We start from the raw sequence: 27,303 nt of genomic DNA, 5'->3' as shown, positions 1-27,303 counted from the left end.
GATCATCCACTGACCTGTTAGCCCTGTAGGCAAACTGCAGGGGATCCAGCAGGTGGCCTGTAATGTCCTTCAGGTGGGCCAACACCAGTCTTTCAAAGGACTTCATGACTACAGATGTCAGGGCGACGGGCCTGTAGTCATTTAGTCCAGAGATGGAGGGTTTTTTTGCGACCGGGATGACTGTGGAGCGTTTGAAGCAGGAGGGAACTTCACACAGCTCCAGTGATTTGTTGAAGATCTGAGTGAAGATGGGGGCCAGCTGGTCCGCACAGATGTTCAGGCAGGTCCAGGATCTTCTGCCTCTGGAAGAGGTGGCTCACGTCCTCTTCACAGATCTTGAGTGCAGGTGAGAGGTCAGAGGGGGAAGGTGACTGTTTGAAGATGGCGTTGGAGTGGGGGAGAGGTGTGACTCTGGGCTTTTCAAACCTACAGTAGAAACCATTCAGCTCGTCTGCCAGTCGTTGAGTACCAGCAGTGTTGGGGGATGGTCTCTTGTAGTTTGTGAGTGTCCATAGGCTTCTCCACACTGAGGCAGGGTCATTGGCTGCAAAGCTGTTATTTAGCTTTTCAGCGTAGCACCTCTTTGCAGCTTTGACCTCTTTTGTCAGGGTGTTCCTGGCCTGGTTGTACAAGACTCTGTCCCCACTTCTGAAGGCCTCCTCTTTGGTCTGACGAAGCTGCCTGAGTTTCGCTGTGAACCAGGGTTTTTGGTTGTTTGTATGTGCGGAAGGTTTTAGTCGGCACACATGTCCTCACAAAAACTGATGTAAGATGTCACAGTGTCAGTTAGTTCATCCAGGTCAGTAGCTGCAACCTCAAAAACACTCCAGTCAGTGCAGTCAAAGCAGGCCTGTAACTCCAGCTTTGACTCATTGGTCCATCTTTTCACAGACTTTATGACACAGATACAACAGGTTTAGCAGATTTCAGTTTTTGCCTGTGTGTCAGGATAAGATGAACCAGACAGTGATCAGAGAGTCCCAAGGCTGCACGGGAGAACATAGTGATAGGCGTCCTTTAATGTTGTGTAGCAGTGGTCCAGTGTGTTAGTGTCCCTGGTGGGACACTTAATATGCTGTCTGTAATTTGGAAGTTAATGACTGAGGTTTGCTTTGTTAAAGTCCCCAAGAACAATGAGCAGGGAGTCTGGATGTTTTTTCTCCACGTTAGTTATCTGGTCGGCCAGGTGTAGTCACGCCTCACTAACACAGGCCTGAGGTGGAATGTAAAGGCAACCACAACAAACGAGGAAAACTCCCGCGGGGAATAAAACGGTTTACAGTATATAAATAATGTCTCTAGGTGAGGCCTGCATGATTTCTTCAACACTGTAACATCTGTGCACCAACCTTCGTTTATATAGAAACAGAGTCTGCCTCCCCGTGTTTTTCCCGTGAGTTCCCTTTCACGATGGGATTAAATCCCGGTAGGTGAAATGCGCTGTCCGGGATGCGCTCGGTGAGCCAGGAATCGGTGAAACAGAGGGCAGCAGATCTGCAGAAGTCCGAGTTAGTTCGAGAGGAGAAGCAATTCGTCCATTTTGTTGGCCAGAGAACGCACAGTCGCCAGGTGAATTGAGGGGAGCACAGTGCGAAATCCCTGCTGTCAGTTTAACCAGCACGCCTGCACGTTTTCCCCTGCGCCGTTTCCGAAGGATCCCAAACAGAGCTGCCGCTCCTCCAACTAGTAACTGCGGGAAAGTTCCAGGTTCAATAAAGAGCGGTGGAATAGTATGAGCAGTTGAAAGTCCAATGTTTAAGAGCTCTTCTCTCGTAAAAGTTCTGGTAAAAGTTACCAGAGAGGGACGGCAGAAAATAGCATTAATTAAAAAAACACAAAAAGCACTACAGAGCGTAATCCCGAGGCGGCCGTCTGCATCATCATATTTGAAATGATAGAAAACTAAGAAAATACACATTTATTTTCATGTTGATTACATCTATTGAAAATGTTTTGAGTTGCCAAAACATGTCATTAGAGAAACATCTCTACAGATTGAAACTTACTTTATTCAACAGAACTGCTTTTAGGCAAGTGTGGAAAATATGTTGTAAAGTAAGAATGTTTAACAGCCAAGTTAATAGATTATATTTATCAATTAACAAAAGACCACCTTCACATCACTTTGTTAACTGAGTTTGGCTGTTCCTCACCCAGTTGTATTCCTCCTACACATCTGTTTCTGTTTCAGTTAATAGTTGTGTTTGAACCTATAGGTCCATATATTGAATTGGTGATCATTAGCACCTGGTATAAGTGTTCAATCACCTGACAATATGATTAGGAAATCCCGACTATGCGGGACACCAAATACTAATTTTAGATTTTTCACCTTTTTTTATTTGTTAATTGATAAATGTAATGTATTAACATGTATGTTTTTTTAAAGCATTCTTTTCTTACAGCATTGTTTCCACACCTTCCTAAATCCTTTGCACAGCACTGTATATTCTTGCCCCCCCCCCCCCCCCCCCCCCCCCCCCCCCCCCCCCCCCCCCACACACACACACACACACACCAAAAAAATATATTATGTACTAAAATAGTATATTAAAATTACCAAAAAGTACCACAAAAACACAATTCAGCAGTCTGTAGTGTATAGTGCAGCCCATATGAAAATGGGATTAATTAGATAATCTCTTCAGAGATTTGTCTCCATTGATTTTCGGTATGGAAACCAGATGCAAATAGGAATTCATTTAGCACGATGAATGTATATAAAACACTGGGGAAGTGTAGGAACATTCAATGGCAAACAGAGCCAGCTGTTATTCATCATATTGGAACGAATGCATATTATTATACTGTATAACATTACATAGACTACCTAAAATGTCTTTCATAGTGTTTTTTTTTTTTTACATATTTATTACTTTTGTTTTTTTCACATAGCATTGATTGGTCCTTGGCTGACATTCACAAAACTGCAGGCAAACTTTCTTACTTTCTCAAACTATAATACAGCAGCTGTTGAGATAGGAAGCAGATATGACCATAGTATACTATAAATGCCTATAACAATCCAGTTAGTGCAATCATGATAATGCCAAATCCGGTATTCTCAACGAGCGCAATCAAAGAGCACATACCTCCACCAAGGTTGTTGTTTTGATAATAAAAATGTTCATTTTTATCACCTACATGTTGATAGAGATTCAAACTAAAAGAAGCAAAAAGCAGACAATAATGGGATGTATGTCAAATATTTCTTATCATTTGTGGCTTTGCAGTAGCTCGTGATAGCAAAATCTTTCAAAAATCCAAAGACCATCTTTGGTGGAATGGTTGGCAATCTTGTTTACATACTTGGAAAGCTTTGTGCGGGTATTTTTTGTCTTTCAGTGCACCTCTACATAGCACCTGCAATAAATTTAAGGAGTAGTTCAACATTTTGGGAAATACACTATTTGTTGGCCGGTTGCCTGGCAACCTCACGGTGATGGCAAAAGTCCAGGCCGAGAAACAGTCCGGCACATAACCCCAGTAAAACCACAAAATGTTGTTTTTTCATCCTTGGTGGAGGCAGTGGTGGAAGAAGTACTCAGATCTTTGCGTAAGTAAGCAATGCCACAGTGTAGAAATACTTTGGTACAAGTAAAAGTCCTGTGAAAGTGAAAATGGATTGTCATCAAAATATTCTTAAAGTAGAAAAAGTAAAAGTACTCATTATGCAGAATGGTCCATTTCAGGCTAAGTTACATTATAATATTGCATTATAGTTATTGACCATCTATAATTCCTCCACACCGGCGATGACCCGATGGCTGGAGGCATTATCTTTTTGTGTTGTCCTTCCGTCCCATTCTCGTGAACAAAGATTGATGACCATATTTCATAGTTAGTCAGACAATGACTTGGAGACACTTTTGACTCAAGGGTCAGGGTACTGTGACTTCAAAATGACCTTGAACAACATGTTTTTGGCCAAAACTCAACAATTGAAGCAGCAATCATGACAAAATTTCACACAGATGTTAAATGGGATACAGCATTGAAAAACACATTTACTGAACACCATAAATCAGGAACAGAAGGAGTTGTTTTTGACCATATTTCACTGCTGGTCCAACTCTGAATGGGAGATACTTTTCACTCAAAGGTATTGGAGTGCCTAGCTAATCCTATTTAATGTGATCCCGTGAGTCAGTTTCATCTACAGCTCATAGAAAGGCTTTGAACAAAAAATGCAAAAACAAAAACACCACATTATAGCTATACTCTATAGCCAGTGCTCGAAGTGTAATAAAATAGGTGCCAGTACTTATTTAACATTTCTAGTTGCAAGCTGTTTTTCAGAATATTTTTAACAAAATCTTTCAAAAAGTGATTGAGACATTCTGATACTGACATGTCTCCAGCGTCCCCAGTGTAAATGACAGCTATCTGTCAATACTTTTAAATGTCCCGCCCTATCCAGGCTGTGATTGGTTGGTTCACGACAAGTGACATTGCAAGAACATGTCCCGGTACACCAAAGAGTAAAATGTCGAGGTGCCGGCACTGTGTACCGGTGCGTTCCGGCACACTTCAAGCACTATCTATAGCACATGTACATGTACCTGTTCAGCCAAAACGTCCATGATAATTTATCATTAACAACATTTCATTTCATTAACAATATTTATTGAGTGAAATCATACATATGTATGTATCATCAATATAGTGATAACTTAAACCAAAAAATACATCCCTTTCATGTAATTCCTTCCAAGTAGTCACTACATGTATTATGAGTCTGGCAGACATGGATGAAAATTGTAACTTTACTGGTTGGCAAGGTCAAACCTCTGAATTGTAGTGGTCCAAAAACAGTCCAAAAACAGAAAATGGAAATACTCAAGTAAAATACAATTCCCTCAAAATTGTACTTAAGTACAGTACTGGAGTTAAAATTGGTTACACTCCACTTCTTGGTGGAAGGGGGAGGGGGCACCATCCGTACACATCCTAGGTACGCCACTGATCATCGGCAGTCATATCAGAGATGTGAGAGGGGAAGAGAGCACAAAGAAAGAGGGGAACAGAAAAGACAGGGGAGGAGGCGGTCTGCGCAAACCCCGCCTCCAGACTCGGATCCTCTCGCATTCCTTATTCACAGCCTCTCACGTTGAGGATAGAGAGAGAAAGGGGAGAAACAAGAAGACGGGCAGACGGAGAAGAAGAAGAAGAACAAGAAGGGGAGCAGCAAAACGACCATGGCAATATCCAAAACGTCTCAGCTTGAGATAGTGTCCGATCACAGCGCACCTCTACCGCCGTCGACTACTGCACGGAGCATGCAGTCGCACAATAGACAGAGTCCAGATGAGTGAGGAGCTATACCTGGGCCGTGGACAAAATGAGGGTCATCTTCATCCAAAACGCCGGTTTCGTCGCAGCTTTCTCGCCTTTTAGACGTGAGTCGGTGATGTTGGCAGCGTTTAGGACGACAGATAATGTGAACGAGCAAGAATTAACCATAGCTAGACCATGCCAGTCAATTAAGGAGTGAGGAGATCAAACCCATATATTTAGGCGTTTTTCTTTTATGTGGGATAGAGCGTGCAAATACATTATAGCCAATATCATCTCTAAATCGAACGTGTATTCAGCTTTCGGCATGCTGCCTGCTGTCGAAATCTGAATACATATTTTATCATAAATTGGCACTAGAATTAATTATTTTTATCCGATGATAATAGGACTATGTATCCGGTAATTATGGACCGATAATGTCCTTTTAGACCTTTTGTGCTTAATCCTCAGTAGATTGATTATATAGCGATAATAACATGAATAGATAGCCTAGGAGGATAAATCCTTGTTCGCATTGATCAAAGTCGATCAACAAGACAATCTGGAAATGCTAGTTTCTACATGTAGGCCTAATAATATGACTAGTAGGCTACGCGTTATTCCTTGTAATTTATTTATTTATTATTACTAGGCTATTATTAGATCTATAAGTATTATATTATCAATTTGTTTTAGGTAGTTAGTTTGAAATATTTAACAGTGGGAAGGTTGTTTGGACACTTCCCTAGTGAGATGGAAACCGCTTATTTATCGCTTCACCGGGGGGCAAGGCGTCCCGAGGCCCAGAAAGGCCAAACCTCTGCGGGCAAACCGGCAGGGGGTGACCTCTCCCCTCCACCTCCAACTCCATCCCTGCTTGCCGGCAACTCACCCGACGATACCCCGGCAAGCAGTGATGGACGGAGAAACTCGGGCGTGAAGAAACACCATCACAAGCATAACCTGAAACACCGCTACGAGCTGCTGGAGACGCTGGGAAGAGGCACCTATGGCAAAGTCAAGAAGGCCATTGAAAGGCACTCCGGCAGAGAGGTGAGCCACTTAAGAGACTGTAAACACATGGCATGATGCTTTTAGCAGGTCTATATGGCTGTTAGACATGCATAGCCTACTTTTGTAAAGCCAATTTTAGTTGCCATTACAAACAACACGGGTCCTAAAATAAGTTCTTTGTTGCTAAGGGGCGTGTGCATGTCCATCCCCCGCTGGGAATTCCCCCTTTGCTCAAAAGGGCCCATGGGGCCAGTGAGTTTTGCCTGCACACGCCTTGTCCTATGGTGGGCCTCAAGACCGGATGCTGGAGTGCAAATCCGGCTACTGACTGACTGATGTGATAGAAGTGATCCTAGTAAGCATCACTGAAAGCAGCTTACATGACTTTGTTCAGTGTCTCACAGGCTATAGTCTATTCTTTCGGTCCACCCCTTTCTGTTTCTTCATTTAAAAAACGTATTGGCTGTCTTCTTTACCATAGTAAACTCACCATCTGCTGTTATGTCCTTGCAAACCAGCGCATCCGTCTAAATATTTCCACGTGTGGTAAAATATGACCCCTGTGCCCATTCTGGCAGGACATGGGGAACTTTCCATGCACTGAGAATGCCAGGGGAAACTCAGTATAGGTCAACAATGTCCCCAATGGTTTCATAGCTCCTGGCAAATGCATGCTTGATAGGGGGATCATAAAACCTCTAGTAGGGCTTACTCCCTCTTGGCCTGTCCGACTTGGCTCCTTGTTGTTTCTTCAGTATGTTTTCTTATTCATTGTTGCCATGGCAGTAGCGCTAATGTGAAGTATTTTACTTTCACTATTGTAAAATTGCACAATGCATTGACAGGAAGGGTCAAATTAAATTCTTTTTACATTATGAATAGTGTTTCCCTCAGAGCTCAAATTAGCAAGAACAAAATGTGGCTTTCGATAATGTATTGGAGTAACAGTAGCCGCAATTGCAATGTTTCTAAAACCATGCTTACCTACTGGTAATTATTAAAATTACATTTCCTTATTAAAATCTTCAATAGAGTACACCCATAATATACAATCAGTTTCCAGTTTATTAGGTACACGTAGTTAGAACTAATGCAGTCTGCAATGAATCCTACCTTCATGAAGGTTATAATGTTCAGTTTTTGAGAGGTCAGGTGTTAATTTAACTGTGTGATGAATTTGTGGTAGTGTTGAAATGTATTGCATTACACAGAGAGGTGTTTCTGTTTAGCCTACTCTCGCTGATATATATGAACAAAAGGAACGTGGATTAAATTAAAGAAACACCTGTCAGTATACAAATAATTCTTTGTAGGTCAAAACTCAGTGCCCTAGTGGCTTCATTTCTCCTGTAATCTTCCTCAGTTTAGCATTCAGACCTAAAATAGCTTGTCAGTAAAGTATGTTCCTTGCACCACTGTGTTTCACGGGGGAGTTTGTATATCTTAGGGAAGTCCTTTGAGAATCAACGCCTCTGCACAGCAGAAAACAGACAGAGCATGCTTGCCGGCCACATCACGGGCCACGTGTGTCTGGCACTACGTTGCTAGAGTTTACATGACCTCTGACTCAAAGGTAGTCCCTTGTGTGCATATGGCAAATACAGCAGCAGTGTGGTCAGACTGTTATGCAATCACCCTGTACCTTTCCCTGGTTCCTTCCACAAACCAAATGAGGAGAGCAGAGAAAGATAAGTGAGGGGACAGACTCAGAAAGTTTTGTGTGTGACTGTGTGTGTGCACATATGTGGAATGAACTGAAGGCGCTTGAGGGAGATTGATTAGCTGTGGGCACATTCAGTGTGTCAGCGAAAGTGGAACTGAGTGAGTGTCTGCTTTAATCTGCAAAGCCAAATGTTGTACGGCTTGGCAACTAAATGGAAACCCAACATTATATGGAGTTGATCATATACATCATAGTCTGGATATGTGACACATGCACAAGCTCATGAGTTTGTGCATGCCTCTAGAAGATGTGTTTCATGTTTGTATACTTGTGAAAGAGACTTTGTGTTTCTGATATGCCATCTAGATGACTATAGTGAAAAGTTTGTGGTGACAGGCGGGCCTTAAATGGGCAGTGATGCATGAAAGGCCATCCATAGCAGGAAATGAGATGGAAGGGGAAGGTTAATATCCTGTATGGGAGTTCCATCACAGACAGGAGAGGGTTGGCAGTTAGCATAGAGACACAGGGAAGCCCACCGTCATAACATTGAGAGGGACAGCCTTAGCTAAAGGGATTAGAGAGTCATATTAATATGATCTTAAAGCACCAGATTACATCATTCCCCAACAATGGATTCACTGGAGAGGTACGCGAGAGGGGAAAACACTGACATTCCTCTGCTAAATGTGGTGCTGTTGATGAGGTATTATGATTTCTGGCTGAATTTGAGAATATAGTTCTCTGGAAAAGTGACGGCCCTTATCCTCCCACTCTTTCACTCTCTCTGTCTCTTCCCCCCCTAACTCTGACTCAGACACACACTCAACACATCAGATGATCATGATCTTTAGAAAACGCACGGAAGGGTGAACTGATGATGAATACTTCATCTATTTTAATGGCCTGAGAAAGCGCAGGAAGATGGCAGGCTCCAGTGAAGCGAAACATGAACTTTCACTTCAAACAAGCTCTGTTGTGAACAAGGAGGGGGCCCAGAAGAGCAAGGCCCCATACCTGGCAGGGGCCAGCGTGGGCAGCAGTGCAGCGCCTGTTACTGTGAGTGACAGTAATAGGGATCCACTTAAGGACAAGCGTAGCTGTGTCAGCCAGCCCGGCCAGCTGGCAAGTGGCTGATCTGCAGTCCTGTTTAATGATCCACATCAGGGTCAGGGCAGGGGAACATGAGGCGATACACAAGAGATACCTGGCTTTGTCTCAAGCCCAATTCGGGAGAGCAGGCTCATTCAATGAGTTAGCATATAGTGTGGAATTAAGCTCATGGCAGTTAAAGACTGATTACTACCCCTTTAGGAGAAAATACCATTTTGGTTTTAGGCAGCAGTTCTACAGAGAAAGTTTACTTGGCTTTACGTGTAACTTTTGTAGGTCGTTTCGCAGTTGTATCCTAAATTAATGAATTCCTGAATTAATTCCTACATTAAATCCAGGAAGGTGACTCACATTCTGCCTCACTGCTAAACTCCAAAGTCAAAAATATATACTCACGATTTGGGGATCAGTGATAAAATGTTGATGAATCTGATGAGGTAAAGGAAAATATCAGTGTTAAGACACAAACAACTTTTAACCAATTAAGAACACAGCATGTGGACCCCCTGGACCCCATCTTGTTTATTATGGTATAATTTCTTTAAATTCTATGTAATCAAGACATGCTTTGGAAGGGAACTATTCCGGTTTGGGGTTATTTTTATTGATGTACACGGTAATTAGCTTGGCACTCACTACTGCCTGTGGTTTCTGCTGCATGGAATAAAGCTGTGCTCCTCAGAATACTACCGCTTAGCTAGGAGAGGACAAAAGTTTAAACTAACAGAATTCAGAGCAAACAGACTCTATACAGGCCTGATCAAAGCAAACCCAGGACTCAATCCAGAATGTTTAGGCTACAATTATAGTGACATGTGCTAGACTGTGTACTCTTGATTGGTTTATTTGGAGAAGGTTACTAACCTCTTATTTAAGGAGTGCAAAGGCTAGAGGTTTGAATGCATTGTGGCTGTCTCTTACCCCGGTGGCATTGCCCTGGTGGTTTAAAATTGTCAACTCAAGTGTAGTTGTTGACCATTGAACCTCCTGTAGCAGGCACATTAGCAAGACAAGTTGACTGAATCACTTCCTCAACCCCTGCCCATTCTCCTGATTCTTCCATAAAACTCCCAGCAGGTCAGCCTTTTCAGGCTATTTCATAAGTAGGCCATTGGCTCAGAATGACTAAAATAAGAGGCTGGGTAGTGATTCAGTGTCTTCTCAAGGACTTTTTGACAGGGGAGGAAACACGGCTATGTAGGTTAATACCGACATCTGATTTATGAAGGAGCACTCTGACCTCCACGTCTTCCTGCCTCCCTTTAGAATGACTATTTAACACCTTGCTCACCTCTTTTTCATGATACAGACATGTCATGATACTGAATTGTTAATCTGACTTCTGATCTCTCTGTTAGAGAAAGGTTTGGGGCCCCAGATCAGAGACCTAGCCCAAACACTGACTAATACCTGGTTAAATGTAGGCACGGGCTCTGAAAGAGTACAAAGCAAGCCTCCATTATGGCACCACGTGTCAGGTTGTTTTTCTCAAAGAGAGGACCTACATTTAGCTTCGTACAGAAAGAAGGCTGAGTAAATTACACAGTGTGAGACTAAGATGACACCTCACACTCTTATTGACTCATCTGGCCGTCACGACAGCAATGCCTGGTGATAAAATAAATGGTTGTTATAGAGGCCTTATAGGACCCCTGAGAAGAGAGGTAGATTAGGCTGATGAAGTAGGTTATTAGGGAAAGAAATGTAACAACACATACTGAGTTGGCTCATGTTTTTGCTGAGACAAGACAGATATCACATGCAGAGCCATGTACATTTTAAAGTTCACTGATAAGATAATGAATGTGACAGACTGTAAATATGTTGTCCTTCAATCCCTTACTTTCTTTATTTTCTTTGATTTTTCCTCCCTTTCCAAATAAATCAACATATCTATGCAATTAGTGCGAAAAAAGGAAAATGTGTTTTAAGCTGTTACACCTGATACACCCAAGCTATTGCTATTTACTTTATACATTTTATGTTGCTATAAGTCATTGATCAAAGTGTCTTCTGTCCTCTGTTTCCAGGTGGCTATCAAGTCAATTCGAAAGGAGAAGATCAAGGATGAGCAGGATATGGTTCACATCCGCAGAGAGATTGAGATCATGTCATCCCTCCGGCACCCACACATCATTTCTATATACGAAGGTGAGGGTCTGCTGCATGTCACATACACATACACAGGTGGTAAATCATGCACACTCATTTGACTTGAACAAACATAAACAAAAACACACACGTCCAAAATTCACCCCTCCCTCTGTTCATATAAGTTGCAGAATTGTCATGTTTTGACATGCAGATGTCACAATAAGACCTGGACTACAGCTCTGGGATGTTATTCATCTTCTCTGCTCTGTCTGGGCTGCCTGGGCCAGTAAAAGCCTGGATGGCTTTGACAATGTTGCGTCTAAATCTCTCTCAGTTTATGTGTGTATGTGTGTGTGTGTGTGTGTGTGTGTGTGTGTGTGCACATGTGTTGAAAGTTTGTGTGTGTAAGAGGGGTGGTATTCTAAGGGATTGCCTCTCCCACATAAGAGGTCTCATCTCTTGTCTTCTCTGGTCTTGATCTCAGGGCCAGACATCTGCTGATACTTAGAGACAACTACAGCTGTGTGTATGTGTGTGTGTGTGTGTGTGTGTGTGTGTGTAGCTAGGGAGACACTGGATTGACCTCAGTCACCCAGGCCTGCACCCTGTCTGACTCCAGTCCAATTGCTATGCAGAGGGAGGAAAGGGGTGTTACAAGGGTGCCTTAAGTCTTCCCCGGAGCGACGTCAACATATATCTACCCTAGGAAGCAACTCTCTAAATATCAAAGCCTTCAAGTCAGGCTTAAACGGCTCACATATTTACTTTTTGGGACCTCCTTTTTTGTCTTTTAGAATGACCTTAGCCTCCCTGGAAGAAAACATAGATTAGAATTAATGGTGAGTAAAAAGCCTGAACAATTCCCATTGAATTCTTTCAACATATTTCTGGCAATTAGTCATCCCTTATAATGTAGTTTGTGCCTATTTTCAGGCAATTAAAGTCGCAAGGCACTGCAATGTGAATTGGTTTCATATGATTTGTGACTTCTGACTATTTTTATGCCCATGTCAACAAAGCAACGGTTTCAGTGCCCTTTTCACGATAGCAGCCCTGGCATAATGGCAGTTGTTTATGTGCCACTGCCAAACTGGCTTACTCACTGACCTTTGTTCAGTTTCAAAGTCCCCAGGTAGTTATCAGTAATGTGAATATGCAGCAAACATCACTATTTGTCATGGGAACGTGCCAGTAGTCAGCTGAAGGGCTGAAGTGCAGTTTTATGTGTTTTGTAGGAGAATGATTAAAAGAACACCCAGCTTTATAAACTCCAAGGAGACTGGATGGTGTTCCTATGTGTGCTGCCTTCATTTAAAAGCAGCGTACGCCACCAAAATACTCTACCAGACTCATTGCTCTCGCTCTTTGGTGTTTCTCCTCAAACCCAACGTTTACTGTTGTGGCCTGGCCTCCTCCCAGCCTTGCTTTAGAGATATATAGGAGGCCCCAAGATTTGTGTATCCGGCAACACCCTCTTCAACAGCCCCTGCTAACTGCTTTGTGTGAAGCAAAGCTGAACCAGATGTGTGTGTGAAGATTGATTTTTACCACTCCCTCACATTCTGCACCCATCAGCATGCTGTGCGAGGCATTTAAAAGCAGATTCTCAGGCATAGGCAACTACGTACCCTAGTACCCCTAGTTTGCTTTTCCCAGCCAACAAATAGTCCGACACATACATCTCCATTAAATCTCAACTTGTTGTTTTTATACTTCAGTTTTTGTGTGAATTAAAGAGGTGGTATTATGCTCATTTTCAAATGAGAGATAGTTAATTAGTTTCTAGCCTCAATGCTAAGCTAACTGGCTGCTAGCTATAGTGTCACATTTAACGCACAGATATGAGATTGGTATCTCATATGTTATCATCTGACTCTCAGCAACAAAGTGGATAAGTGTAATTCATAGGGGAAAAGGTAAATAAGGAGGATATATGAAGTTAGAACAGACTCTCAAACCATTCTCCCTTCTGTGAGTGAAGAGCCACACTTTTCATTGTATTCATTTTACTGCATTCTTTAAAGGTGACATAAGCCTAGATAGTAATTTAAACAGTATTCCGCCACTCTTCTGTATTGCACTTTGAAATAGTACTCTGCTTCTTGCCCCCTATGCAAGCTTGCAACAAGCTCTATCATCAGTGCAGGCAATAGGACAAAAGGTGCTAATTAGTTAGTTGTGAGGGCCTGACCTGTGAACAAAAGCCCAATGAGTGACATTGAGACTGTAGTGGTGGCTGGTGTACCCAACGGGCTGTAACAAACCCAAGTTATGTAACCCAGGTAATTACTTCACCACCAGGGGTCAAAGGTAAATGGGAGTGCAAGCTGGGAATTGGCTCTCCAAGCACAACCCCAACACGGATCATTGTGAATGTTACCCCAGGTCACCACCTCTGTCCACCAGTCAGAAGGCTGGATCTGTTCTGCCTTCGGTGGTGCTTGGCTTACATGCCGTCTGTTACTTCCAGAGCAGCCAGAATCGGTGAGCATTACCATCACTCAGCAACTGTGTGTTTTTGTAGAGGATTATATCTTTCAAAGGACCCCGGGAGGGGGTGAGGAAAGTAGTGTGACAAACTATGAAGGTGCTCACTCAAGGGTGCAGAAAGCAGAGGCCTTCACCCTCAGTGACCCTGCTGTGTGGGAAAATCAACCCACACAATACGGAGCAACATGGCTGACTGTGTTGTTGTCATCTCCTCAGTATACCCTGTCTTTCTCTCTCTCTCCTCTCTCTCTCTCTGCCTAACCATTTTCATTCCCTTCATGCCAAGGCACTGGGAAGTATGTTGCCAAGTTAAAATGATACACCAGAAGGCTAAATGCTGACAACGAATGATATGTTTGGTAACTGCAGTTGGTTAGTCTTGCTTTACAGTAATACACTTGTAATAACAACACTTTCTCCAGTCACCAGATTTGATTCAAGTGAGACTGTTAGTTAATGTAAAAGAAATATTTTATTCACGTTGTTTTCTCTTCTAAAAGTGAAACTGGGGATGAATTAACCAGCATTGTTTCCCATCCTTTTTCATTCTTTGTTTTGGTCATATAAAAATTGAGCAAATATAAAAGCAGTAGATAGAGTATATTGTCACTGCTATAGATTTTAATGAGTAAACAGAACACAGAAGAACAGTAATTATTTATTCAGAGAAATACATGATAAACAGTTCGTGCTTCAGTTTGTGCTTCTCTTAAAATAACAAGGGGATACTTTTACATGTGTTTAGTCATGAATTACTAATGAGTAATGCAATATTTTTAATTAATGGTTTTGAGAAGGGTGTTGTTATAATATACTGTTATGCAATATATTCAATATTGTGATATTTTCCAATCAGATGGACACTAGTATGGTGGTTAAAAGAATGTGGGAATGTGTTGTGAAATGTGTTGACATGACGCAATGTTGAATTGCGAAGTGGCACATAAAACTGTAGCATACCATCTATCTGCAAAGCTAACTCATTCTCTCTTTGAGAGGTGCTGCTTTCTCTCTGTTTCACTGCTCTCCACTCTCTCGTCTCTGAGTAGTGGGCTTGATTGAGTTAACAGCCCCTCCCTGCAATGTTGTGAAGGAGCCAGACACATGAGGTGGGGTTTGGGTGATATAACCTTGGGAAGTGTAGAGATGTTATGTGCTCCTTTGGAATTTGGATTCATGCTTCAAAACTAAAGGGGGTAAACTGGTTTACTCTGCTTTTTACATCACAATGTCCATGTGTGATTTTAACATGATAGAATGAACCTGGAATGACTTTATAAGTTCTCCTCCCATCTCTCTTGCTATTGATATAGATCCATTTCCTGAAAGTAGATTAATGAACTCCCAATTGTTTTCTTATAATTTCTCAGTGTTTGAGAACAAGGACAAGATCGTGATCGTGATGGAGTACGCCAGCAAGGGCGAGCTGTATGACTACATCAGCGAGCGCCGGCGCCTGAGTGAGCGGGAGACTCGACACTTCTTCAGACAGATAGTCTCCGCCGTGCACCACTGCCACAAGGTGAGGAAACCCATACCATACTATACATAGATATAAACATGCAGGCTTTGTTTTCCATGCAGCAGCATGCTTATTGTAACATAAACCATGCACCTCCACAGTCAACCATATAGCCAGTTAATCTGCAGCCCTTACTACACTGTGTGCTTTTCTTGGCGCACGGCTCTTAGGGAGTCATCTGTTTCAGAGTGAAGATGGAACACAGACCAGTTTAATTCAGGCTTATTATCTGATACAGTGCACCAAACAGGCTTTGCATTAATTCTGGCCTCATCTGTTGACACACTGATGGACGTCCCAAGATACCCGTAAAGCGTTTCCCCAGAGATTTAGCTCCAGCCACACCCATGTCAACCCGTGTTCCACACGTCACTAACTCCCATCAAAACCCCAAGGTCCCAGGGCTTGTTTGGATGAGCTCCCCTCTTGTCATCCACTCCCCAGCTGGAGATAGGGATGATGTCATGGTCCTCAGATAGGAGAGTCCCAGACAGCCGTGAATGATGAATCATCACTACCAAGCACAACCTCCCGCTGGGTGGGGTGGTGTGAGTCACTGACACAACAAGCAAGCAACCATTTCTTCATTGTATCCACCAATCAGGGTCATGTGAACATGAGCTCCCTGCCAAGCAATAACCAATGGGAGATGCCATGCAGAGCGCAACCCTGATGGATGAAGTCACTCCTCCACATCTGAGCTGGGTTCTGTCTGTCTGCATACCACATGTTAATTCCAGGGTTTTTTTTAAACCCAGACATTAACAGCATAGTTGTTTTTTAATCCCAAGATGTTGTGAGAACATCATTCATACAAGGTGGTAATTACAGGATCATGTTTATGTGACACATCATGTGAGTCGATTTAAAAAGAAAATCATAGCAGATGTCAGCATAAAGACCCCAGAAGGGACAAGACCAATTAAAGAGTACTAGACCAATAGGCTGCCTTGATTTCCCCCGAGAGCCACAAGATAGCTTTGTAAGCTTTGAGTAAATCATCTCTTAATACAATGGACTGTTTATTACTTGGATCAATCTCTCATGAATAATACAATGATAGATTAATCAATCATTACTTTGTTTTTTTGTGATTGTCTTTCAGAATGGAGTTGTGCACAGGGATCTGAAACTGGAAAATGTGCTACTGGATGAAAACTGTAACATAAAGGTGAGTTTGCCCTTTTATCTGTGATGCGTTACCCACAGGACTATAATACCTTACCCCAAATGATCTTTGTATGAGGGATTAACGATCACATGGCCAGTGTAAAATTCACACATATCACTGTTTCCACAGATTGCTGACTTTGGGCTGTCCAACCTCTACCATAAGGACAAGCTGCTGCAAACCTTCTGTGGCAGCCCGCTCTATGCTTCACCAGAGATCGTCAATGGGAGACCATACCGTGGCCCAGAGGTGAGAACCAGTGAGCAAAACAATGATAATGACTAAGCAGCTGTTTGTGTGTGAACTTCATTTCCAGGACTTGATTTAGTTTTTATTTTTCCATCATCATCATTATTGTCATTCTTAGCTGTTAAATTTGGTGTGAACCTCCTAGATCTCTCACTTTATATATCTTTCATCATTATTATCTCACTAGTGATTATCATCATCACATAGGCTGTAGACAAAGTGGTGGATAGGGTTTATTTTATTTTTCTTTGATGGGATTACTATTGGCCTCCAAAGGGAGGTCTCTCTTGCAACTTCACAGTGGGTCAGCTCAGATACTGTCTGCACCCTCCCCTGTCCCCCCTTTCTACAATGTTTGGGTCCTTTGAAGTGAGGTACTGGAGTTTTTACTCACTTTCTTCTCATCTTAATGGGATTGGAATGAACTCCACAGCCTCTAAAAGACGCTGGTCAAAGTCAAATAGTTTTGGTGAAAGAAAGAGTGAAAATGTCTCCCCAAAGCCACTTATCTGGCAATTCCAGAGTCATTCTGAAGGGCGTTGTCTCTGAAATCGCATCAGTTACATAAAACAAAGCAACAGAGGGGGAAAAAAACTTGCATTTTTAGATATTCAAGTCCAACCATTCAATTTAGTGTAATTCACTATAATTTCCTCCAGAGTGCTAAAAACTACAGCAGTCCGATTGCAATCAAAATTACAGAACCTCGTTTGGGGTGAGGCCACAAATTACAGCAAACACAAGCAATGAAAATAGATCACAACAATACTGCATGCCCTGTCTCGCCCTCAGGAATGGACCAATAGCAACAGGAGAGTGAAACATTCTTGATGTGGTCCAGATCCTTAGAGGAAGTACACTAACTCTTTAACTGGCCCTATCTGATTTCCTCTTCCTAGACTGTGTCTTAGAGCTTAAGATACCACCATCAGAAGCACATTCCTCAGGACATCACATCCTCCCCAAACTACAGTCAATACACACAAATCACATCTCCCCCCTCTGTCACATAGACAGGTTATCTACTGATCTCTGAATGGCAGCATGTCTCAGTGAGTCATCATGGGCCAGGACATCACAACTCATTACCCCCTTCCAATCTCACAACTTCCCACATAGCTCTGCACCTCCTCATGCCCCAGACACAAATTGTTATGTAACCGCTTATTTAGAAAGCCATGTTGCATTAGGTTAGTGGTCAGAAAGTGCTTGCTTCCCCCTGACAGACTGTGAGAGCGTGAAGGGGGGCTGGTAGATTTACCCACGTAGAAATAAGCCATTTCCAACCAGAGTACTGGCATTTGTTATTATTTCTATAAAAGATGCACTGAAGAATAACTGTAGCATCGCAAGCTCTTTAACAGAGATGTTCGTGCGTGGCGTTAGGGTGAAAAAGTAATTATGGTGCTGATTAATGTCAAAGTAAACTCAAGAGCATCACTCAAAATTCTGTTCATTCCACACATTAATGCAATGAATCACTCATCAAAACAGGAATGGGAAGGCTGTGTCTTCATTACATAACACAAGATTGAACGCACCTCAACTATTTGTTTTTTTTTGCTTGCTGCGTACGGTATATATGGCTCAGTTTATAGGCAGTGTGTCTTCTGTGTATGACTGAATGAACATGTGTATGACCAGCTTTTTTGTTTCTACCATCAGGTGGACAGCTGGGCTCTCGGGGTGCTGCTGTATACCTTGGTCTACGGGACCATGCCATTTGATGGGGGAGACCACAAGAACCTCATTCGCCAGATAAGCAACGGCGAGTACAAAGAGCCCACTCAGTCCTCAGGTACGGCAGGAACCTCTGTTTGTATTTTCCTGGTTTTTGCCATTCTGGGAAAACACACCTGATCCCAGTCCCCAGATTTAATAAATCTAATCTCAAGTCTAGTTGTTTTAGGAACTGAAATATATGGCAGGAACAGGAATGCAAACATTCCATTGAAAGTTGGAAACAATTTTGTTTTTGTGCCTATTATTATTGGTATACTGTAGTACCAAAGACACTCACATGGTGTAAACGTTGTCACTAGCATGTGTTGTCTAGTGTTTAACTGAGGGTACATTGTTGTGGTTTAAACTGAACAATGGAAAAATAATCATGTAAAATATTTAGTGACTAATGCTTTTAGTAAGGGTATAAAGCACTGCATTTGTTTTTAAAAGCCAAATAAGCAAATAATTATATCACCAGCTTTTACACACAGCCTTAATTATTCAATTATTTAATGAAAACCCACACCAGTTCCAGCATCTTTCAATTAATACAGCCCCAGGTAGTGCTTGCAGTGTCGAACTCAACTCCACTTCTCCTTTTAGTACTCATTAATAGCTTGTTATCAAATAGTTAGCTTTTTATGAAAGTGGTGTGTTATATGTGGCAGCTTACAGATTGTTCTTGTCATGTTTCCTGCTAGATGCCCGTGGACTGATCCGCTGGATGCTGATGGTGAATCCTGAGCGCCGGGCCACAGTGGAGGACATAGCCAACCACTGGTGGGTAAACTGGGGCTGGAAGAACAGTGTGTGTGACTGCGAGACCCAACATGACCATGGAGGCTCGCCCATGCTGGCCCGCTTCATCGACTGGCAGAACCGCACTGAGCCACGTGGTTCTGGAGCCAAAGCTGCAGCCATGCCCCAACTGCTGCGCCAGAGGCCCAAAAAGTCCAAGAAGGAAAATGTTGAGTCAGGGCAGACCCACTGTGGAGCAGAGGACAAACCGGGTCTGAAGAGACCCAAGGGGATCCTTAAGACCAGGGTCACTGAGGAGCAGCAGTCTGCCAGTCTGGAAGATGTGGAGTTGGGCCATGCAGCGCTGCCTCAACAAACCGAAGAGGGAGAGGAAGCCTCAAGTCCAGATCAAGAGGAAGAGGAGCTGATTCTGGGAGGAGGCTCGCCAGCTAAAATGGTGCCATCTCTGCCCAAAAAAGGCATCTTGAAGAACAACCAACAGCGGGAATCAGGGTACTACTCTTCACCAGAGCGCAGCGAGTCCTCTGAGCTTTTGGGGGGTGCCAGTATGTCTCTGCTAGCCACCTCCCCGCCTAAGAGAGTGATGGGTAGAAAGGGCATCTTGAAGCGAAACGGCAAGTACTCCACCTACAGCGGGCCTCCCTCGGCAGCAGCAGTGGCTGGAGTCCTTGGTGAGCCTCCTCCATCAACTGACTCAGGTCTGTCCCGCAGTCAGAGTCGGCCCTCCAGCATAGTCGGGGAGGACAGCTCCACGCTGTCCCTGTCGCCCAGCTCCCTGAGTGGGGCTGAGTGGCACCCTTCCACCACCCACCTCCGCCCAAACATCAGGGCCTGTGTCTCGGCTGAAAACCTGCTGCAGCTCGCCAACTTCAAGGGCTTCCAGCCTGCCCCTCCGCTCCAGGGACCCAAGTTCAGCCGTGGCCCCAAAACAAAAGGCTCCCCAGGGGACAATGGCAGCTTCTCCTTGCTAGGGGACCTGGAGGACATGACTCAGGTGTACCAGCAAGCCCTGGACATTAGCAGCAACCTCACCTAACAGATGGGTGGGAATTGAACGTGACTGTGTGTGTGTGTGTGTGTGTGTGTGTGTGTGTGTGTGTGTGTCTGTGTGTGCGTGCGTGCGTGCGCGCGCGTGTGTGTGTATGTGTACACAGATGTATATGGGTGGCATTAACGACCAGTGTGTTACTGGGATACACCTTTTGGGAATTTGTGGTTTTCCAAATGGGGATGAAATCTTGATGGAAATGATATGTCTACACACACACACACACACAGATGTACACACTTTGGTGCACTTCTCTGGGCAGAGGAAATTTAGTTAGGGTTTTGTGAACAAGAGAGAGAAGGAGCTGGCATGAGAGAATGCCACCCAGTCTGCATTCTTGGCCCGTCCATAGACTTTGCTGTGTTCAACATGTTTACATATTCAGCAAGAAGGCAAGTTGGAATCACAAATGCAGCAACCAGAAACCGGTTGGCTGTCCTTGTACACCACCAATTTTGAGTTTGAGTTTACAAAAGCACCTTAAAACTCACACAGAGCACATGCTTTTGTGATCTTTACTTCCTTTAAAAAAAAAAGAAACAAACCAGGGTCTTGTTCCAAAAATAACAGACATTGCTGATTATTTATTATTTTCGTAGCTTTTAGTTTTAAGTGCAAAACTGGCGGGCTGGCTGTTACTGGAAGAGTCCAAAGCTCCTCATCTCCAACTCTTTGTGTGGAACTGACATATATAATTATGTTACTCAGTTATGAGAAACATATAGTATATATAATCAGCATATATAATTGTGTCTGCGCTTGTAAAACACGCAGGCAAATATACCTTCATAAAAGCGTATGTCCTATATATGTGTATGATACTAGGGAATATGTAGGAAGTGCCTTTTTTGATTCATAACAAAAAATTATGTATGTCATTTCCTTAAAGTGGAGGGAAATGCCAGGCCAACCTGTCGCCAGTTGTGCTTTTTGTGATGTTGTTTGTGAATGTGGAGAGACCCAGGGCCTTGAGCGCACAGCTACTTATTTTAGGTTTGTATGGTCAATCTCAGACAGTTGCAGTCAAACAGTCTCATCTCCTCCCCCTGTTCCTAGAATCACACACAGATATGCTGGGATCTACAGGCCGCCTTGAAAAGACCTCCCCTGTGTTCTTTAAGCCCATAGTGTGGTTTGTCAGCAGTTAAGGTGGCTTGGTTGAGGAAAGTTTCGCTGGCAGCACCAGAGGTCTGCAGGGGCTCACCTAGTGGGACAATTGGTGAAGGGAGATAGCACAGACACCACCTCATAGTCCTGGAATGTGCCTGGCTCCCTTAACCTTGGTAGCTTTACATTTTAGAGGCTTTGTTTAGTGAGACAATTTTTTTTTTAACCAAAGACATTTAAGGTGGTTTCCATTGTCAGACTAGTTAATATTTTATCCAAAGCTCTTCAAAAGAGCTAAGTAAAGTGGTTTGTTTTACCCTGCTGATGACACAGCAAATTCCTCAGACAAAGGCTGGAGACGTGTTGGTGCTAGAGATCTCTATCAGCCCCAGACCGACTCAGCACAGGTGGGATCTGCAGTCTGTGCTCAGCCCCCCAGCTGTGTATACTAGTCCATTATGTCAACCAAGTACAATTAGCCAGCTATTGTTTTCATTTGACAGTAAGAGAGAGGCAGCGCGCAGAGATTTATAGCTAGAGGGAGAAGAAAAGAGTGTGAAAGAATGACGCATGGAAAGTTGCTGAGATTAGAGAGGACTTTCCTGTAAAACACAGGAAAGGTCAAGGAGTTAGAGTTATTTTTTGAAAGAATTGTAATGTAGAATAGTGAAAGTTAAGAAAGTGAGTAGAATGAGTAGATGGAAAGTTGTTGTTTTTTGTTTAATACCAAAGATGTGATGAAGTTTTGACATGATTCAGGGGAATGGATGGATCAGGGACTAGTGGAAGTACTGTGGATTTTTCTTTGACTTGGGAATCCCCGTTGGTGAATGAAATCATCCCCACATTGGCTTTACCTTACGTTTGTTTTTTGTTTTCTTTTTGAGTCTTTATTTGAGATGCTGGAGGGTGTTGATACAGCTTGTCTTGAGGGTCAGTCAGTGTGTTCTCCATGGCCTTAGGAAGTGCGTTACACTTTTCAACAGCAGCCAAAAGCTGGAGAACGGTGACTGACATCATCCAAAATATCAAATGATATGGTTAGAAAACCATGCAGTAGATGACCCCGAGGAAACAGATCACATGTTGAATGTTTGTCAGTGGTCTTCTCGTGTGACGGAAAGGTCCTGGGTATTGATTCAGATGAAAGACCCGTTGCGAATTATATTGCATCTTATTGCCTTTTGTATTGCATTTTATTGTCAACTGGATTTACAGTGAAAAAATTATACTATGTTAGTATTTTGTTTTATTATGCTTCTGTTTTTGATTTTCCAAAATATAAGAAACTTTATATTGCTTTATGTTATGGCAGAAAATACTTCCTTCCTCAAAGTTCTCCAGAAACAGACAAATCTGATCTGAAATTGGTGTAGTTTCTATTTTACACTGTTTTGATACACCTGTGGGTGAGAGAATCCCACTAACAGCCTCCAAATGGCAAAAAACAACTCTTATAATTTAATTGAAATAGGGCAAAATACAAGAATATGTACTGATATATCAATAGCCAACCCTAAGAAAATTGCATTTCCACCTTGACCAAATTAGGATGAGGTCCAAAATGCTGGAACAACACCAGGAGAAAAAGGAAATAAAGCAATGGAAAGAATCTGATGATGAAACTTTGCCAAACTGGAAATAAGTGGTGCATATCTTTTAGTTAGCAGAAAGTCTAATCATAGGAAAACTTGACTGGATATTGTTATGACAACAATAATAAATTAGTATTATTATGTTATTTAAGTATTATTTTTGTTATGGCTCATTACTATTGTTGGCTATGGCCACCGTTTTTTTGTTTGTTTGTTTTTGGGGGGTTTTGTCTGTTGGTGATCCTGAACTGCCAAGGTGGACTAAGTTGCGTGCCTTTGGTATGTTTTATGACCTTTTTTTGATAATGAAAATTATTATCAATGTGTTTTTATACTTGTATTTATTGGTGATCAAGCCATTTAATCTGTTGTTATACTCCATGTTCATGCTTTGGCCTGCTTTGGACTGTGTGTTGTGTTCAGGATGTACTGCACACAAAAGTATCATTGTTTGAAATAGAGTGGTATCATCTCATTGTGAAGATAGTGGCCAAATGTGTATTTGTTAGAGTAACAAATCAATAAGAGTTCCTCAAATCCTGTAAAATGTCTTAATTCATCCATTTGGGTGTATTTCTACTCAAAACAATGCCTCTGTAGTACTGTATCAACTCAAATAAATGGATCTTGAAAGTTACACGTGTTTGTTTTTATGCTGTGTGTGGCCATTTGAGTTTACAAAGTGTTCTCTGAGTTAAACAGTCAGGACACCAAACTGTCCATTCCCTTGAGGTGGACAAGGAAAATATATAAAAAGTCTCAGGGGAGATCAGTATTGAAGTCTATTACATTCACATTGCAAACACCCTCCATCCCATTCACAAAATAGGCCAATAGGCTAAGATTTCTGTCTATCACACACTAGTGTCCCTTTTTAATGTTATTTTTATAAAAGTGATTATGAAGTTTATTCTGGTTTGACCCAGTGGTGGAATTAGATAAACAAAAATTCCCAGAGGTTAAACTGGGACAGAACTACTAATATTTTATTGCATTTGGGAAAAGTGTAAAACAACTTATTATTGGATGCCCTAATTTATTTTCCTCTTTAAGAACGTGTGACCCACAAACCTACATGGATGCAAGAAGGGGGTCAGCAAAGGCCATCCACATTGCAAAGGTGTTCTATTTTCATCCTTAACTCTTAACATAATGAATTCAGTTCATTGTTGGGGGCAAAATGTTGGGATCAAAACACCACACTAAAAGACTACAGGTCATTTGGACTCAGTTTGAAAGAATTTATTAAAACCTCATGGCCTGCTTAATGCAGGCAGCCAACCTGTCAAAAGCAGAACTACCAGTAAGAATGGGCAAGTTTGGGCACTGCAATTAGCCAACGTTTCCATAAAGTCTCAGCCTTAAATTAACTTGATGAATGTTAAAGTGGCGCTATGTATTTTCTATTATATTTTCTAAGCATTCTTTTTAAGGAAATTTCCTGTATAGGCTTGAAAGGTAGCTGTTAAAACTTTGCAGCATTGTCCCTCAGAGCACATAAGTTCTGGTCAGCTTGCCGGTTACAGGACTGAGATAAAATCAGCATATTTAGCCATATTACACATTACATAAACACAGACAGAAGCCAAAATAATTGAGGGATAAGGCTTATTATTCATCGCTCATCACAATCTGAACAAAAGGACTACCTGGTGACCGTGACACTGAAAATGTTGATACTTTTTCCACCATGAAAACCATTCACTACTGGAAGAAATTGTAATGCTGTAAAAAGGAACGGGACAGCACTTTGCCACATTATCACATTACCTTCACAACGCTGAAACACGTTGCACATTTTTTAATTTATGTTTCTGCCTGATTTTTAAGTCCTGCAGGCTCTTGCCCTACAGAGGGGAGAAGAGATACATGTCAGCCTACAAGTATCAATAATCATTAATGCATTATTATTGGTCAAAACAGCATCATTAAGGAAAAACTAAAATTAATAGTTGAATAAACTAAGTGTGTAATAAGGTGATTGCATTCCTCTGACTTCATGTGTCCTATGTACCATCTTAAATCTATGTTAAGAATAATGCTAACAATTTTAACATCACTGTTGGTTTCCATGCTTGTTTGTTTACCCTTTTTCCTTCTTCTTCTTCTTCTTCTTCTCCTATAAGGCAGATTTGCCAAGATATTTCTCTCGCTTCCTGGTGTCCCCTGGTAACCGTGGTAACCCCCATGTTTCATACCGCTTTGAACTGTGGGCAATTCCCTCAGGCAAAGTCTGCAGAAATGCGGACTTACAAAAAGGGTTTAAAAAGGGCTCGAGCGCTTGACGATTTGACAGTGGGACAGCCCTAAGCCCTCACGGACTTCCTGGGAATGCGCCTCAAAGTCTGTGAGTCTGTGAGTGTGGACATTGGGATTGGGCCCCAGTTATTCTGGGAACAATCTCTAAGTGACAGCTAGTCCCAATCAAGGAAATTGCAGTACTGGCCAATCCCAATCAAGACTGGGCAGCCAATTTCATGATGGACAACTTTGCACCCTAATGAGACGATGCATGCCAAAAACAACAGGTAAGCAGTTGGTTTTGGCATTCATTTTTGTGCTAAGCTTTTGGCATGCATCGTTCAGGTAAGCAGTGGCTCACCTGAACAATGCAGGAAACAATGCAAATATAAAACAGGTCCTAAGGACAGTTATGTGTGTTGATATTACATCTTCAGTGAATAGTGTTGTTTTTTTGGACCCAGAACACCTGCTGCTAATTACTAAAAAAGTAGACTATAACAGTCTCTGGAGAAAAGCAATTTTTTGTCATTAGAAAACTGACAGAATCAAACAAACAGCAGCAGAAAACATGGAGTAGAGAAAACAGTTCATGTCTGGCTCAGGGAAGAAACAAGAGTGTCTGTTGTTAGGACTTGGAGAGTCCATTGATTGTTGAGGGAGAACATTGCTGCTGCCGGGTTAATTTGATCCACATTTTGCAAGGGGGAGTGGGTGGTTGGCTGGAAGCTCTGCAGTCTTTTTGGGCTTTAGTACTAATGAGTAGGACAGCACCCCCAGCTCGTGCTGGCCAGACACAATCTGCAGGCCTTGGAAGAAGACAACATCAAATACTTCTACAGTATGGCGCAGAGCAGGATTTAGGTTTCCTCAATCACACATTGAAACTGTTATCCCAAGTCTGAAATTGGCCTTTGTAAGCTAGTCTGAGCTGTAAAAGTAACCTTTAAGCCTTCTATTTATATATCCCTCCTACATCAATATAAATTTTTGTCACACTGACAGACAATCATCGTCTATGGTCATTATTTCTGTTGGGAAGTTTTCTCAAAAAGAGCAAGATAATTATCCTTGGAACAAACACAGGTCTCTTTTTGTTGTAATGCAATTTCCAGTTGTCTAAGTCAAAGGCGAGCAAGAACAGAGCTCAAATGTAATACTACAAGCAAAGGACAACCAACAATGAAGCACTTATGCAACAATTTAAATGCTTATGGTAGCTAATTGTCAGTCACACGCAAAGGCCAATACAGACAGTGTAATGAAAAAAAAAAGTTCTTTTGAGATTTCAACGGCTGCACCCCTGACACTGATATGATCTGAGTTTCAAAGGGATTTTTTTAATGTCTTTCTGGTTCACTTTTTGACCCTTAAATAAAATCCAGCTGCTAGACCCTCTGAACTATTCCCTCCTCCCTCCATCTGCAGAAGGTGAGCCTGTTTGCCCCTGGAGGTGGGGGTTTATTGGTGGATATGGCATACCCAACTACACATTCAAAATGCCAAAGAACCACAGAACCCTCCCCAAAAACCCCATCCGGTCCTTTAGTGTGACCCCAACTCTATGCCTTGCAGATATGGAGGTCTGCATAATGTTGGAAGATGTAAGCTATTCTTTACATGTAGCATGAACAGACTTGAAAAGGGCCTCTCTGTTTGTAGCCCTCTCAAGCTACATTGGATAAAAGCCGTCACACTCAGGGGGATTTGGAACATGTAAGCTGAAAATTTACATGCGCTTCAAATCAGTTTATAACTCCTTAAGTCTCCTGAAAAATGGCTTTATATGAAGAAAGTAAGGGGATATTGTGCAAATTGAGCAAAAAGTGGTAGAGGATTTGATGAGGTTTGTGCTGCCTTGGCGCGTCTGGCTGCTGTTGCAGGCAGGATGTTCCACAGTGAAGGTTTAGGGTGGCTGTTGTAAACCGAGCTGCCCGTTCACTGCAGGAAAAATAAACAGTGGGCCGGGCCTGAAGAAAGTCCTGAGTAAAGTGGAGCGTGTTCCCTCGGTTAGCTGACACACTGTTTTAGAAATAACAGTCTGAGAGGCCGCTTTGACAAAGTTGCATGTGCACTTTAAAAAAAATCTTTATTCTTTGTTGCTGTCTTGGAGAGCACTCACACAGGTTCCTAACTCACATCTCTGTAGGACTCCTTTTCCTCTGTGCCGCTGTGATAACATTGTGACTGGATATGGAATGGAATAAACCACCCTCCTTTCCTGCTCAGCTTCCA

The 27,303-nt window shown here is 42.4% G+C and overlaps 1 protein-coding gene across 2 annotated transcripts in view; it reads left to right on the top strand.

The window, feature by feature from the left end:
• nuak1b (NUAK family, SNF1-like kinase, 1b) overlaps nt 1-23,464 on the top strand; it is a 29,854-nt gene extending 6,390 nt beyond the window's left edge. The window contains exons 1-7 of one of the 2 annotated variants that reach the window (XM_046038086.1): nt 5,080-6,330; nt 11,098-11,218; nt 15,022-15,173; nt 16,279-16,344; nt 16,474-16,593; nt 18,259-18,391; nt 19,020-23,464. In XM_046038086.1, coding sequence (XP_045894042.1) covers nt 6,031-6,330; nt 11,098-11,218; nt 15,022-15,173; nt 16,279-16,344; nt 16,474-16,593; nt 18,259-18,391; nt 19,020-20,113 — 1,986 coding nt within the window. In that variant the 5' untranslated portion in view covers nt 5,080-6,030 and the 3' untranslated portion in view covers nt 20,114-23,464. Of the gene's footprint in view, nt 1-5,079; nt 6,331-11,097; nt 11,219-15,021; nt 15,174-16,278; nt 16,345-16,473; nt 16,594-18,258; nt 18,392-19,019 lie in introns of those variants that run through there. The other variant, XM_046038087.1, reaches the window with a different exon arrangement.
• The last annotated feature ends 3,839 nt before the right edge of the window (nt 23,465-27,303 follow it).

Source organism: Micropterus dolomieu, linkage group LG22 (genome assembly GCF_021292245.1).
Source record: "Micropterus dolomieu isolate WLL.071019.BEF.003 ecotype Adirondacks linkage group LG22, ASM2129224v1, whole genome shotgun sequence".
Taxonomy (NCBI): Eukaryota; Metazoa; Chordata; class Actinopteri; order Centrarchiformes; family Centrarchidae; genus Micropterus; species Micropterus dolomieu.
Note: the sequence above shows the minus strand (reverse complement) of the source record. Positions and strands in the feature narration are given on the sequence as shown.